The sequence below is a fragment of the Miniopterus schreibersii genome, assembly GCF_964146895.1.
Source record: "Miniopterus schreibersii genome assembly, chromosome: 18".
Lineage (NCBI taxonomy): Eukaryota > Metazoa > Chordata > Mammalia > Chiroptera > Miniopteridae > Miniopterus > Miniopterus schreibersii.
The window spans coordinates 31,097,595-31,113,069 of record NC_138121.1 but is presented as its reverse complement, the minus strand read 5'-3'; the positions used below and the strand labels follow the sequence as shown (position 1 = coordinate 31,113,069).

General features: G+C 55.6%; 2 protein-coding genes across 7 annotated transcripts; both read right to left on the bottom strand.

The window, feature by feature from the left end:
- Window positions 1-86: 86 nt before the first annotated feature.
- Window positions 87-9,776, bottom strand: FXYD7 (FXYD domain containing ion transport regulator 7). Of its 3 annotated transcripts, XM_081117943.1 has the most exons (7): window positions 9,701-9,776; window positions 9,395-9,506; window positions 5,060-5,089; window positions 3,333-3,407; window positions 3,152-3,194; window positions 2,919-2,959; window positions 89-493 (listed from the first exon to the last, which is right to left on the bottom strand). In XM_081117943.1, the coding sequence occupies exons 2-7, from the start codon at window positions 9,423-9,425 to the stop codon at window positions 471-473; spliced, it is 243 nt and encodes an 80-aa protein (XP_080974069.1). In that variant the 5' UTR covers window positions 9,426-9,506; window positions 9,701-9,776; the 3' UTR covers window positions 89-470. The 3 variants fall into 3 exon arrangements, with proteins under 3 accessions (XP_080974071.1, XP_080974070.1, XP_080974069.1); XM_081117944.1 differs by lacking the exon at window positions 9,701-9,776 and having other exon boundaries at window positions 88-493; window positions 3,161-3,194; window positions 9,395-9,500; XM_081117945.1 differs by lacking the exons at window positions 5,060-5,089; window positions 9,701-9,776 and having other exon boundaries at window positions 87-493; window positions 9,395-9,500.
- On the bottom strand, window positions 9,716-14,017 carry FXYD1 (FXYD domain containing ion transport regulator 1). Of its 4 annotated transcripts, none has more exons than XM_081117941.1 (8): window positions 13,672-14,017; window positions 12,499-12,563; window positions 12,008-12,040; window positions 11,478-11,552; window positions 11,149-11,185; window positions 10,196-10,245; window positions 9,946-9,997; window positions 9,716-9,852 (listed from the first exon to the last, which is right to left on the bottom strand). In XM_081117941.1, the coding sequence occupies exons 2-7, from the start codon at window positions 12,557-12,559 to the stop codon at window positions 9,975-9,977; spliced, it is 279 nt and encodes a 92-aa protein (XP_080974067.1). In that variant the 5' UTR covers window positions 12,560-12,563; window positions 13,672-14,017; the 3' UTR covers window positions 9,716-9,852; window positions 9,946-9,974. The 4 variants fall into 4 exon arrangements, with proteins under 4 accessions (XP_080974067.1, XP_080974066.1, XP_080974065.1 ...); XM_081117940.1 differs by having other exon boundaries at window positions 13,552-13,778; XM_081117939.1 differs by lacking the exon at window positions 13,672-14,017 and adding an exon at window positions 13,193-13,477.
- Between the last annotated feature and the right edge of the window lie 1,458 nt (window positions 14,018-15,475).

The window sequence follows — 15,475 nt, the reverse complement described above, 5'->3', positions numbered from 1 at the left end:
GCGCTGGGGACTTGGGCCAGAGCTCCCCCAGGCTCACTTTTGCCCCTCCCCCGTTTTGTGCCCACAGATGAGAACACGCAGACAGAACAGGGGGAAAAACCAAATGCACATTTATTAAGCTCAAGACATAGACACCGAGGGTGCAGGGGAACAGATCTCCGGAGAGGAGACAAGGAGGTGCAGGGGGGCAGTACACGGGGATTCCGGGCTGCCGGGGGTGGACTCCCCGACTCCAGGTACTGGAGCCCTGAGTGCCTGGATCTGGGATGCAGCAGGGCTCTTTGGGGGATCGTCATTGCCAAGGCCTGGGGAGGGGCAGCAGGGTGCAGCGGCTCCAGCCTCGGGGTGGGTGGGGCGGCTCATTCCAGGGAGCGCTCCCAGGCGCAAGGCTGGGGTCCCCACCGCCTCCACCGGGTCCTCAGGCTCCCACGCTCAGGCAGGGACAGCAGTGGAGGTGCTGGAGGCTGGTTTTACACTCCGCCACCTCCTGGAGCTGGAGAGAGAGAGAGAGAGGCGATCAGCTACTAGAAGGGTGGAAGCAACCCCCCTCCCCAGAGCCAGTGAGCTCTCCGTCCCCACCATGGAATCCAGAACCCCAAGAACTGACATCCTTGAGTTAGCACTAAGGACTTGTCTTGCCTCCCCACTCACTAATGTGTGGTCCAAATAGGGACACCTGTGTGTCTTTGTCCTGCCCCGTAGGACACTGTCATAGAGGGGAGCACACCTGTGAGGAGGCTGAGACCGCCCCTGGCCCAGCTTGGGCTTTTCTGGGCCTTCCCCCTGTCAGAAACGGAGTCTCCCTCTCCCTCCTGTGCTCCCAGCCTCCTCCTGCACTGCCCTTCCCACACCCAGCCACCGAACATTGGGACACAACAGGAACGCCCCTGTTTCCCACCTACTTGGGACCATCACTCAACTGGAGTGGGTCAGAACCCTGTACATGTTCTTAGACGGTGTCCTAGGTGTCAGGGCCTCCCCCCTCCAATCATCCGCAAAGTGTCCCCTTAATGTTTTAAAATCTCATTAAAAGAACTTGAGACCGGCCGGGGTGGCTCAGAGGTTGAGCATCAACCTATGATCCAGGAAATCATGGTTGGGGCAGATGCCCCGGGTTCCGGCTCAGCCCCCAACAGGGGGCGTGCAGGAGGCCGCCTATCAATGACTCTCATCACTGATGTTTCTCTCTCTCCCCTTCTCCCTTCCTCTCTCTGAAATCAAGAAAGACATATTTAAAAATTAAAATCAATCAATCAAAATTTTAAAATTTAAATTTAAAAAAGAACATGAAACAAAACACATGAAATTCTCCACCAAATCCCCGCAAATATTGAGCACCCTAAAGCCCACTTTTTTAGTTACAAGAACTTTGCAAGAGGCAGAGAGATTCCCATCTGATTCCCACCTGTCCTCTGGAGAGGACACAGTTCCACTAAAAACAGGTCGAGAGATATTTTTACGTAAGTAAAATTAACAGCCCCAAGGAGACACAATCTTTCATCTACATGCTTGTCCCCCTCCTACAGCCTCCCTCTCTCTCCATCCTCCTTTACACCTCCCACCCTCTTGCACCCACTCTCCCCTCTTACACCCCCTCCCCTCTGCACCCACCCCTCCTACATCCCACCCTCCCGTCCCTCCACCCCCATCCTCGCCCTCAACCCCCTTCGCTCCCTTATCCCTTTGTTTTACTTTCCCTTGTTTTGCCCTCACACTCCTTACCTCGGTGTTTAAGAACCTGCAGCCCATACATTTGTCCTCCCGCTATTCTGATGCCGTTTTTCAGAAGCCCGCCCTCCCTCCCTCCCTCCCTCCCTTCCTTCCTTCCTTCCTTCCTTCCTTCCTTCCTTCCTTCCTCCCTTCCCCCCCTCCCTCCCTCCCTCCCTCCCTTCCCCCCTTCCTTCCTTCCTTCCTTCCTTCCTTCCTTCCTCCCTTCCCCCCTCCCTCCCTCCCTCCCTCTTCTTCCTCCCTCCCTTCCTTCCTTCCTTCCTTCCTTCCCTCCCTCCCTCCCTCCCTCCCTTCCTTCCTTCCTTCCTCCCTTCCCCCCTTCCTTCCTTCCTCCCTTCCCCCCTTCCTTCCTTCCTTCCTTCCTTCCTTCCTTCCTTCCTTCCTTCCTTCCTTCCCTCCCTCCCTTCCTTCCCCCCTCCCTCCCTCCCTCCCTCCCTTCCTTCCTCCCTCCCTCCCTCCCTTCCTTCCTTCCTTCCTTCCTTCCTTCCTTCCTTCCTTCCCTCCCTCCCTTCCTTCCCCCCTCCCTCCCTCCCTCCCTTCCTCCCTCCCTCCCTCCCTTCCTTCCTTCCTTCCTTCCTTCCTTCCTTCCTTCCTTCCTTCCTTCCCTCCTTCTTTCCTTCCTTCCTTCCCCCCTCCCTCCCTCCCTCCCTCCCTCCCTCCCTTCCTTCCTTCCCTCCTTCCTTCCTTCCTTCCCCCCTCCCTCCCTCCCTTCCTTCCTTCCATCACCCCTTCCTCCCCCCTTCCCTCCTCCCTCCATTCCCTCCCTCCTCTGTCTCCCTCGCATGGGGCTGGATCTTCCAGACTGAACAGTGAAGCCTGGAAACGTCTGTCTTCCTGCTTCTCTAGTACTCGGCTGTCTTCACCCTGCCCGCAGAAGCCCTTTTCCCACGCGGGGCCCCTCTCTTCCCAGGCACGTGGCTTTCTATCGGGGGATGTGGTTCATCTTTGCTCTCACAGGCTTGTGGACTTGTTTCCGGGAGACTTAGAAGACCCTCGGTCATTCCACAGCCCACTGACTGCCCACAGTTTCACATTTTGATCTGCAGGATCTCAGCTCCTACTGAATTTCCCAAGGCCATCCATTGGGTTGGTGCCCCATTCTTAGGGACATCCAGAGCAAGTCCCCTTTTCCTGACTCCCTCTTTGGCTCCCGCCTGTCCTCCCAGAACCACACACTTTCTCCCCCTCACCTGAGGAGGGAAGCTCCGACTTACAGGACTTGCATGTTGGGCTGTGGAAGCAAAGATGAGAGAGAAAAGCATAAAGGGTGCAAGATTTAGCAGGATGATCACTTAGAAAGTTATATGTCCAATTAATTTTTTTAAAAAGAGGCTCAATAGCCACAGGCTTTATGTGAAACTCTGGGCAGGCCCGGGGCCCTCCTGCTCCCGCCCCTCTCCCCTCTCTCCCATGGCTGCCAGACCTCTCAGACCTGGAGTCCGCCTTCCTGCACTTCACCTTCTTGCCTGTTAGGAGAGAGACAGACAGAACTAGAAGATAGGACCTAAGGGTCTGGTCCAAAGCCAGCAGGGGAACTCTCTCGGGGCCTGGGGCCTGACCGGAGGCGGCCCTCTTTGAAGGTGTCAGGAAAGGGTCACACTTACTGATGATGATGATGATGCCCAGCAGGAACAATATGGTAGCCAGAGTCATGCCCACGGTCTGCACGGTGTCATAGTCTGGGGAAGATAAGGGGGGACATCAAGGTGGGGGTGGCACCTCAGCCCCCAGGCCTGGCTTCAGATTGCCCAGCCAAGGGCCCAAATTCAGGGATGCTGCAGGCTGTCCTGGAGGTTCCTCCAGTGAATTAGTGTGAGGTTGAGGAACATAGCTCCCCTTGCCCTCTCTCTCCCTACCCTCCTCTGGAGTCTGTGGGTATATATGTGTATATATATGACCTCCTTCGACTGCCTCCTCCCTGGTCCTGTCCACCATTGTCACCCGTCTGGACTACTGCAGCAAGCAATCTTCTCTATGGTTTCCAGCCCCATACCCCTTCCCCCACCCCACCCCCAGGCACAGGGATCCTTTAACATCTGAGTCAGATCGGGTCCTCCTCCCCTTAGAGCTGCCCCCGCCCCCCCATTTTTATTGCACTCCAAGTAAAAGCCAAAGTCCTCATCACAGCCCACAAGGCCCGTAAGGTCTAGTCTCTGTTCCCTCTCAGACTTCACCTCACACCACTTCCCCTCAGGCCCCTAATCCTGGGCACACTGGTCTCCCTTCTCTTCCTGAAGCATATCCGGCATGGTCCTACCTCAGGGTCTTTGCATTTGCTGTTCCTCTACCTGAAAGATCTTCGCCCAAATATCTCTCCTGTACCAACTTCTGGGCTTTATTCAAATGTTGGTAGAACCTTCTCTGGCTGTCCTATTTAGAATTTCCCAGCCTCTCCTCAACACTTCCGAATCTCATTCTTTCCTTTATTTTCCGAATAGGAATTATTCATGTCTAATTATGCCACAGTAAATATTTTTTGAAATATTAATTTATAGAGCACCCACTCTGTACCAGCAAAGGTCCAGGTCTCTGCCCTCAGGGAGTTAACTTTATTATTGTGATCAAGCACTAAACTAAACAAAACATGGAGTCATGGGACATGGATAGATGTGGTGTGGCTCCCCTTGCCTGGGATTCAGCGAGGGCCGCTGCTAGCAGAGCAGTCAATATTTGACATGAGGCCTGAAGAAGGAAAAGGAGCATTGGCCAGCTGTGTGAGAACTAGAGGAGTGTTTCTGTCCGAGGAAGAGCAAGTGCAAAGGCCCTGAGGTCAGAGAGCACTTGGTGTGTTGGAGAAACAATGTGAGTGAGCAAAGGCAGAGGGCAGGAGGGTGTTTAGAGGGGAACCAGGGCCAGGTCTGCTAGACCTGGAGGCAACTTCTTTGAGCTTCCATGTTGAGGGAATGATTTAATGGCTTCATCCAAGTAAATCTTTTTCACAATCCTTGTAGGTGGGAACTATTACTTTCCCTTATTTACAGAAGGACCCAAAAAGGCAAAGTTGCTTGCTCAAGGCAACACAAGAGTGAGTGGACAAGCCAGGATTCAAGTCCAGGCAACCTGGCTTCAGAGTTGTTTGCTACTCTGGTGACCCCAATGCACCAGCCCAGGGTCCTGGTGAAGCCTGAAGGAGGCCCAGAGAAGATACCCCCCAATCTGATTCTGCCCTCCATGAGCCCAGCTAGTAGGAATGGTATCCACATGGTCCCATGGCTAGTGGCCCAGCACACATCAGCCACAACTGAAGTCACTTCAGCAGTGACCAGTGGGGACCTGTAGCCACCCCTCCATCCAGCCCCAGGGCACCCTCAGCACAGAATTTGCCACTCACCATAGTGAAATGGGTCAGGTTCCTGAGGAACTGTAGGAAGGAAGGCAGAGAAAGAGAGAGAGGGAAAAAATATTTCAACACTGGTTTCTTAACATTTATGAGGATCCAGATGAGGTCACTGGCTCAATGGCTGCTGTGTAGAAATCAGATAAAGAGACGGCTTGCTCTGGGTGATACGGCTTCATGGCAGGACACAAGGCTCAAAGAGTGAAGCACAGGATGGATTCCAGCCCCACTTAATCTTTGGGTTGGTACCTTCCCTTGTATAGTGCACGACCTTCCCAACCATACATGGCAGTCCTGGTCCTTGCCCCTGTGGAGGTCTCTTGCAAATTATGCACTCATTTCCAGAAGGCACATACATAATCCATTTGCATACGGTGCTGGGGGTGCAGAGACTCCAGTCTCGCTGATGGGCTGCTGAGTGTGTCAGCTTCCCCTGAACACTCCCGAGGACCTATCAGTCATCCGAGAGCTCCAAAAAGCAGGCACTGCGCCTCCTGCCCTCATCCACTTGCTTCTGCCACCAAATCCAGCAAGGGGAGCTATCCTATAATATTCCCTATATTGTGCTATATCTAATGTATTTTATATCACTTATTTCTAAGGCAGTACAGATTTTAAGATTCATAATTGATTTTGTAGTAGCTTTCCCTGAGTATGTGTGTATGTGTGTGTTACGCATGAATATGTATGTTACTGTACCACGTGAAGCATACTCATCCATTAGAAGACTCACCCTGATTTCATAAATGTTAATGTGTGGATAAAATATGCATGTTTGTGGATTTACTTTTCCCAATCTTCAACCTCCCTGTCCCAAACCATATTCCCCTTCGGGAGAGCTCAGAATATCCGTCCCATCCAAGAACCCATCCTGATGGCTCCCAAATTCCTCTGACAGCTCTTCACACAGTCTGCCTCGTCTAGAGCAGAATTCTAGGGCACCACTAGGGGAGGGGGGCCAGCGATGCCAGGTGTTGTCATTAGTGTTCTTCCCTTCAGGCTCAGGGAGAGATTGCTGTCTTGAGGTGGGGGGAAGGGAGCATGTGACTAATTCTGGCCAATGAACTGAGCAGAAATGTCATCGTCACTTCCAGGCTGGAGCATTTAAGAGCCCATACAAGAGCTCCTTTTTGACTTTGGCCTGGTGACATGAATGTTCAAGATGGTAACTTCTCCAGTTTTAATTGGTGAATGGAGATCCCCCAGCTGACCTGTGAGTGACCTTCAGTATAACAGAGAAATAAACCTTGGCTGTCAGAAGCCCCTGAGATGTTTGGTTCTATTTGTTACCCCTAAACGGACTGATACAGGTGGCACCTAGGCAAGGCGCTGAATAGCACTGACTCACACAATGTGCAAGTTCACTCTCTCCATTCTCCGCTCAGTCTTCAAAGAGGAAGTCATAGGTTCATGCTGATGTATCTTTAACACCTTCCAGCCCTCGTTAACCTCCCCCTCTTCTCAAGAGAACACAGGCCTTGGGCTCAGAGCCTTCAACAGGCAACAATATCTAGGTAGAGTTTTGTGACATTATTTGGTTTTCTCCTTTATTTGCTATCTAACCAGCACTCTATAGCACTGACTCCATGCCAGGCTCTCTTCTAAGCATTTTACAGATATCAACACATTTAATTTTCATAGCAGCTCTCTGATATAGGTGCTATCTCCATCCTCATGCCACAGAAGAGGGACACGAAGGCCCAGGAAAGTGAAGTCACTTGTTTAAGATCATTTTTATACTTGCCTTCAATTTAAGACAAAATAATAATAATCCTGATTTTCCATTTGTGGTGGTGATATAACAAAGCAAATTATGTTTTTTAAAGGTTAATCCTTGAAGGAAAAAATATTAAATAAATAGCACTATAGGGAAGATTTGGATAGGGCAAAAAGCATGAAGGTGGCACTTAAACTCATCAAGATGGGAAAACATTATTTGTCATCTCTGCTCTGTCTTAGTTCCCTCACAAGATGGGAGTACATTTGTTTGACTCATCTCTGCTGTTAATCCTGGAATTTATAAAAATTGAAGAAGTTTTTAAGGAAGGAAGGGGGAAAAAAGAGAGAAAGGGAGAGAGAGAAAGGAAGGAAGGAAGAGAAAGAGAGTGCCTTTTGAGCTGCAGGAGACTAGAGGTAGAGAAGTTGGATCATCCCGCTTTCGTCGCCTGTTTCCACATACCCTCCCTACCCAAACCCTCGGGAGCCCACTGGGTGAGCTCCTGTCCCAGAATCCTCTTTGGTTCCTTCCTGGCAGCTCTGGTTCCATGCAGAAGTTCTTCTGGTCCCTGCTACCCCAGCAATCTGGGTCCTCAGGGCGAGGCTGGGCTAAGGGTGGAGTCAGGAAGCAGAAGAAGGAATGTGCACCACTCTGGTCAGTTGCCAGAGATGTGAGGAAGGAGGTGGTTGCTATGGCAACTGGGGCATCATGAGAGGCGAAGAGAGGTGATGGGCTTAGGCACCCCAGGCTGGGTGGGTTCTGTGCGAGGCTTAGGGGTTGGGTTTCTAACTCCACGGCCAATCTTGACTTCCTCTGCTCTCTTCCTCCCTCCCTTTGTTGACCCCACAGGGCTGGCTTCTGGCCAAGCTGAGGGTCCTTTTTAGGAATAGGGGACCCAGGCCCAGTGGGTCTCCTGCATTTCCTGTGTGCCCCCCAACTCTCCCTCCTGCTCTGTGACAGGTTGGGAAGAGACTTCACCCTTCTCTACCTGCCCCCCTGCCCCCTCCCACCCCCGACAATCCATTATTTAGTTTCCTTAAGCAGTTTGCAAGCCACAACATTCTCCCCCCCCCCCCCCCCCCCCCCCCCCCCGGGATTTCCCGAGACCTGTGGTCCGGGCTCTTGCTGTGACTAGGGAAAAGGTCGGGGGAGGGGGGGTGCTGAGGCGTCTGTCCTCCCACCTCGGCCCGCCTACTGTCATCGATCCTGCTAACCATCTCCACGGAAAGAAGCCCTGGGCTCCCGCCAGGCCAGCCAGCTCAGCCCAGCCCCCTCTCCCTGGGTGGTTTCCAGCCTCTGCAGGCCGCCCCCCCACCCCGCCCTGCTTCCAATTCTGCAGATACGGCTCAGTGCAGCAGCCCCTGCCTACCGGGAAAGGGGGCAGGGAAGGCAAGACTGGAGTGGAGTGGGGTTTCCTCAGCACCGCTAGCCTCATCCCTGGCCCTGCTCTCGGTGCGGGCAACCCTTCCTCTGCCCCCCACCCTCAATTAAACCATTCTTCCCCTGGCTCCTCTGAAGAGGCAGGCTCGGGAGAGGAGGCTCTTAGGGGAGAGAGCGTGTTTAAGTGGGTGCATAGAACTGGGTTAATGGGTGTGAAATGTACATCCCTGTGGCTGGCTGGGGGTGGGGAGTAGCATCTGTGCCACCCAAGTGCAGCCCCCGGACCAGACGACACCCCTGAATGAGGGCTGGAAAGGAGGGTCCTGTCACCCATTCCTGCCCAGGGGGGCTCATCGCCGCGGCTCAGGCCCCACCCTGTGCTGCCCCTCCTCCTCTCTCCATCCCTCTCTGGCGCTTGGGTCTCTCTCTCACCTCCTGTCTCTCCCTGTGCCTCCCTCTGCACGGTTGCCTCATTCCCTCTCTCTCTCTCTGATTTTCTCTCTCTGCATTTCTGTCTGTTGCTGTCTGTCTCTCTCCACTCTCCCAGAATCTCTCTGAGTCTCATATCTGTCTTTCTGGGTCTCTGGGTCTCTGACCCTGGGTCTCCTGTCTCTCTTGATCTCTGTCTGCCTCTTTCAGGCTCCCAGTCAGTCTCTTTCTATATTCCTGTCTCCCTCTCTTTCTGTCTCTCTCCATCTCTCTCTCATTTCCTCCATCTCCCTCTCTTGCCCTTTTTCTCCCGTTTCCCACTGAACCTGCCCGTCAGGGATTTCAGGAAACACCACCAGAGAAGCTAGCACTGAGAAAAAAGAGGGATATGACCCCCCCCACCCCCCTTACCCACCTCAGGGACCCTGAAAGGGCGAGAACCTCCGTGGCTGCTGACCCACCGGCTCCCGCCCTCAAAGCCCGTCTCTTCGGGGCCACTACCATCGCTGTGCTGTGCAGGATCAGCCACCCGGTTGCCATAGCTACCGGTCCGAGCATCCTTTCTCTCGGGACCGCTGCTCTCCGACCGCGGGTCCCGCACAGAACGACACCACCGGGAGAGGGTGTCCAAGAGGCCCAGAGGGGTGCCAAGGGGTGCGCTGCAAGGGCCTCAGCCCATGGGAGGAACGGACATCCCCTTCCCCACGCCCCTCCCTTTCCAGTACTGATATCTCCCCAGATCCTCTCTCTGAAGCTCTTAGATCCCGGAGCCCCCCTGCGCCCTTTCCCCAGGCTACGCTCACCCTTTGTGGGGGCCTGGGTTGGGGTCGCCATGCCGGGCTGGAGCAGGGGGCGGCTGGATGCCGATGCGGTGAAGGCGCGGCTGCAGCAGCTGGAAGACGCACGGACTGATGTCTGGGGGAGATGGGGGAGCCCTGGTGTTGGGGGGGCCGTAGCCAATGGGGGCCCGGAGAGCCCGCCTCCGACCTGGACACCCCCGCCCCCGCCCCCGCCCACTGCTGAGGTCTCCGCCCCTTCCCCAAGGGTGGGGGCGCCCCCTGCCGGGTCCAAGAGGGTGCCCGCCCAGGCTTTCGCGCAGAGGGACTGACATCCACAAAATGCTGTCAGGAGAGAAAACACGTTTTATTGGAAGTCTGGGCGGCGGAGAGAAGTCTGTGGGGTCCGGGCTGGGGAGGAGGGCAGTCCAGGTGGCAGCGGGTGCGCAGGTGGTGGGTGGGAGGGGTCAGGTGCCTGGAGAATCCTGTGGGGGTGAAAAGGGGGCGTCGGGAGCGTCCCCCAGCCCGTCTACCTCCGACTTTCGCCCCCTCCCCCAGCCTAGACGGAGCTGCAGGACCTGGCTGGGTTCCATCGTGCCAGGTGTTTCTACCGCCTGCGGCTGGACAGACCTGAGGGGGAACACAGAGTTCGGGTGTCAGGAGGGGCACCCCGGTCCCTGTGGAGTGGGGAGCAGCAGGGCAATTCCCCACCCTCCGGTTTGAGATCAAGCCCCACCCTCCACACGCCCAGAGAGGGCCAGGAACGGGGGTGGGGGTGTCTTGGAACCAACCCTCACCCCCAAACACCCGAAGTCTCCCCAAACTCACGGCGGATGGAGCTGCGGAAAGTTCCCTCCTCTTCATCAGGTTCTCCAGTCCTGGGAATAGAGAAGCAGAGGAATTGGGAATGGGAAAAAAAAAAAGGCACCCAGCCCCGATGATCCCTCCGAGGCAGCCCTCATTTCGCAGACCCGCGGGCCCTGGGGCCAGATGGGGAGGGAGCCGGCTGGGGCTCCGCCAGGAATCGGGGGCACCCGGGAGCGCTTTAAGCTGTGGCGGGAGGCGCTCGCGGCGGGTACCAGCGAGAACCTCCCGCAGTGCTGGGGCAGGGACTGGAGTTGCTGGGGGACGTATGACCAAAGGGACTTGAGGGGCAGACTGCCTCGAGATGGCCTCCTCTCCGAGGGGAAGGACAGGCAAGTGGTTCCACCTCCCTGAGCCTCGGCTTTCTCCTCTGTGCGCGGAGGTTAATAACAGCACCTACCTCGGAGACGCGCTGGGAAGGGGCATACACGGCGCAACGGGATCGTCACGGAGGACGCGCCCACGAAATATTAGCTATTATTTATGATAACATCTATAATTGTTTCAACATAGAGAAGGCGACTGTGCTTATGCACTGCCTGGGCTTTAAATTTTTATTTGAAGATGAACCAAAGAGCTGGCAGCAAGACTCTGAGCTAAACTGGGCCACCAAGTGGTGATCTCATTTCGCCGCGGCTCCTGCACAGCACTCATCACGCTTTGTGACTTTATTTTTGTGAAGCAGTTGGAACCGACGGCCACCGCCCCCACCGGGCTGGGCGCTCCGCCCGGCAGAGAGGGCCGTTCAATCACTGCTTGGTCCCAGGACCTGGCTTGGGGCTTGGCACCTAGTAGGTGCTTAATACATACAAATTTGCTGAAGGGTCTCTGGCTGCGGGCTGGGTGGACTCCCCGCCTCACCCCCAGAGCCCCCGTGGAGCGGGAGTAGGTGAATGAGTGCAGGGAGGGCCCCTTACCTCTGCTGCTGGTTGAATTTGCACCGGCACTTCCTGCCTGCGGGTGGGTAGTGGGGGGAAGACCGGGCTGGGAGTCCCTTCTCCGCGGCACCGAGAGGCGCTCTCGCTCCAGCTGGCGCGCGCGAGGGGCGGGGCCGCGGGGCGGGGGCGGGGCGGAGGGCGGGGCGGCGGCCGCTGGGTCGGGAGTGGGAGGTGGGGGGAATGGGGCGGGGCCTGGGCGGGCGGGAGGTGGTGATTGGGCGCGGTTGGAAGTGGGCGGGGACTGGGCGGGGCGGGGACAGGGTGGGAACAGGCGGAAGCCGGGCTGGAGGCAGTGGGGGGGCGCTCACTGAGGATGATGAGAATTCCCAGAATGAAGAGAACCCCGGCGATGATGAGGCCTCCGATCCTCAGGGATTGGTAGTCTATGGGCAGCAGGGAGGAGGGTGAGGGCAGGGAGGGAGGACAGGAGACGGGCAAAATGGGGCGGAGGGAGCAAGGAGGAGGGATGGGGGGAGAAAGATCAATCAGAGGGAGGAACAGATCAGGGAGGAGGGAGGAGGTGGGTCAGGGAGGTGAGCGTGAAGGAGGGGCGGGAGCCGGGCAGTGCAGGGGGCGCCCGAGGAAGCCGGGGAGCAGGGAAGGGCGATGTAGAGCGTGAGGAGCCGTGAGTGCAGAAAGGGCGGGAAGCGGCCGAGGATGGCGGTAGGGTACTGAGAGGTCACAGGAGAGAGAGGACCAGCGAGACAGAGGGATCAAATCGAGACAGACACACAGAAAGAGGCAGAGAAGCAGACAAGAGAGAGACAGTGAGGACAAGACAGGCCACCCCCCACCCCACCCCCGGATTCCCGAAGACAGGTGCTCCTCCCTCCCTCACCATAGGTGAATGGGTCGTGTTCCTGTGCAGCTTCTGGAAAGAGAAAGAGAAATCAGGGGTTGGATGCTTCCTGGGCTCCTGGACAGCCAGGGCCATCCAAAGACCCTTTTGGGGGCTCTGCCTTCCTGGGTTGAGAGTTGGAGACCTGTTGGACCCTAAGCAGGCTACCCACCCTCCCTGGGTCTTAGCTACCTTCTCTGCACTGTCCTGGGTGGGGCAAGGGACATCTAGCTATCTCAGCTCCCCATCTCATTACAGGTTGTCTGTGATTCCATCATTCTGGGGAAGCCAGCCACCATCCCACCCTTTGACTGACTTGGGCATCCTAGCCTGTTACAGGACCCCATGTGAGACCCCCCGATTTCCAAGTGCCCCAACTGACTCAGTTTAGGTTGGAGTCTCCAACCTGGTTCCCTAACAGGGTTTTCCCCAACTCCTGCCACCCTTGGGTCTGAGGTGGGTAGTGGGCTGCCTCCCCAGACCAGACTCACCTGCTCTAGCCACGGCAAGGAGACCCACACAGAGAACCAAGATGTGATCGAGAGATGCCATTGTCCTGGGGGACACCAAGAGTTAGGAAATGCGTACCCTCGTCTCCCCACCATTGGAGCCTGAACCCAAGGGGTTAAGTCAGAGACAGCTGAGGGACTTAATTCCAAAAGCATTTGTCAGCCACCCTGAGTAACAGGGGCACCCCCTGCTTCACAGGACACAGTGTCACCAAATCAACCCACACAATGGGGGTCACACGGCCACAGGGACAGGGGTGAGACACCAGAGCCCACAGAGATCTCCTGCAGGCCTGGGCCTCCCACAGCAGGCCGCAGATTCCCAGCACCCACTCTAATGGCGAGCAGGAGGCCTCACCCCACACGGATGGACAGACAGATACACTGTAGGGGACAAGACGGCAGGACATGTCCAAGGGCCCACCTGCCGGCACACCATGGCCTGTGTGTCCGAAATATCCCAGCTGGGCTGCCCTGGCCACTGACAGTCGCTCTCTGCCTGACCCTGGGTATAAATATCTCCCACTTCACTCTGGAGGAATTTGCCTTGCACAGGCCACCATGGCAACAGCCTTCCTTCCCTCCCTGGGGTCAAGCACAACCCTGCTGGGGAAAGGCCACCCCTTCTCCTCTTCTGGAAACAATGAGAAAAGGGAAAAACATCCCCTCCGCCTACCTCTGGGTGACATCTTTCACAAGCGGACAACACCAGGCAAGTGACATGAGATTAAAGACAGATGCCAGGGGCAGGGACACACACACACACACACACACACACACACACACACACAGTGGGGCTGAAATGGAGACAGTGCCCATTCCCTCCACACTTCTGGTTGGGGCAGGACATTGGGTGGAGACACAGCCAGGCACGCATTACATCTCATCTAGGCCTCCAGTGCCCCCAAACAGTGACGCAACCCAACCGCCATACGTGAATGTCCACAACCCACACCCAGCCAGGGGTAGCAGCAAGGAAGGGAGAAGTTGCACCCACACTCCCACCCCTGGGGGAAGCCAATGTCCCAATCATACTCCATTTCTCTTGAGTCCGGCCTGCCTGGGAAGCCTGGGGCTGGCCACTCCTGCTCCCAAAATAGGCTGCCCAGCTAGGCGAAGGGTGAGGCCGAGAGGGGAGGGCTGGGGGACGCTCACCCCAATCAGGCTGTCCCCTGCTGGAAGCAGGCCCCCAAGTCTGGCTGTGACCCGGCGAGCACTTTGGACCCCCTGGCCCAGAGCTGGATGCACCGCCCCCAGCAGTCTCCCCTCCCAGCCCCACCCCAGCCATGCCCTCCCCAACCAGCAGCTGTAACTGGAGCTGGTGCTGGAGGGGGGCCAGGGGGCGGCCCCCAGCCCAGACCGCCCTGGCCCGCTAGGTTAACTCTCTCCGCTCAGATGGAGGAACAGTAGACAGCCACGTTGAGGAAAGCTGGAGAGAGGAGGTCCTGACGGAGACGACTGGATTGCAGACACATGCACATGCACGCACACATGCACACGCACATGCACATGCCTCTGGCCCATTTCAGAGAGCTACTGAGCTGGGCTAAGGGGCGTCAGTGATTTTCAGTGCTACTCCCTGGGAATTGGGCTTAGGAGGAACTAAGTAAGGTCACCTAGCCTGAGTGTTGAGGAGCCCACTGACCCCTGATTCCAACGTTCTCTGAAGCCCTATTCAGCAAACACTACAGGGCTGTTTGGGAGACATTTCAGTGTGTGTACGTGTTATCCACTGCTGACTGTTTAATCCCGCAGGAATGTGTGCATGGGTGCACACACACGCACACACAGAAACCCACAAATCCAGATAAACAGGCAAAAAAAGCACACAAATACATGTATGTATATACATACAAACAGAGAGGCAGACACACACAGAATAACACATTCATAGAGAAACCCAAAGACATACACACACAGCCAGCACCTCTTACACCAGTCACAAAACACCAAGACAAATGCATTTGTTTACGCAAACAACACACACACATATTCACTCCGAAGGATATCTTTATAGAGAGGCACAGTCAAGGACACAGCCACACAACTACCAAAGGTTCATAAAGCTACACACTCTTATGAAGACATCCTTACAAATGGTGGTACAGAAACACACCCATACACACATGTCACACAAAAATACACTCAAAAACATAGGCACACAGCCAGCACTCCTATACAGTCTCAGAGATGTGAAGGTCCACAAGCTTGTGTACACATGTACACAGACACTCACACACATTTACATGGGCACAAAGAGAGGCAGAAACACTGTCGAGGACACAGACAACCAGCTGCTCTTACACATAACCACAAAGACAGACACACACACCTGTGATCACAACCTCATGCACAGGCAAACAAGCACACAGCCGGCCACACAACCACAGACATAATAGTCCTACACACTGTTGTTCACACATTGACACCATCAAACCCGAGTTGATGTATTTCACCCTGAACTTCCCCTTCCCTGAGATCACATGGCTTCTAGGACCTCTTGGAGGACAACACAGCTGGCGTCCTCATGGGCAGACCAAATTCACAAGGCACTGGTGACAGAGAAATCTGGGGTCAGGTCTAGACTGCCACTCCTGGTTGCGTGAACTTGAGCAGTCCATATGACCTCTCTGTGCCTCAGCTTCCCATCCTATAGAATGGAGAAATCACTGAGGCCAGATGTGTCACCTCAGGCCAGGCTCGGAGGCCTCTAGTCCTACATTGTCTTACTATCAACCCCATTTTAGAGATGAGCAAATCTAGGCTGAGCAAAGTGGAGCTAATTCTCCCAGGGTCCCCCTGGTGGTTAAGGGCAGAAACTGCCCCCCTTTCAGTCAAGGAGGTCAGAAGCAAGGCCCAGACCTCAGGCTCTGCAGGACAGTCAGGGGAAGGTGTACACGCTCACACTCGAGCACAGGCGTAGCCCTGGCACACACACACACATGTGTGCACATGGCCT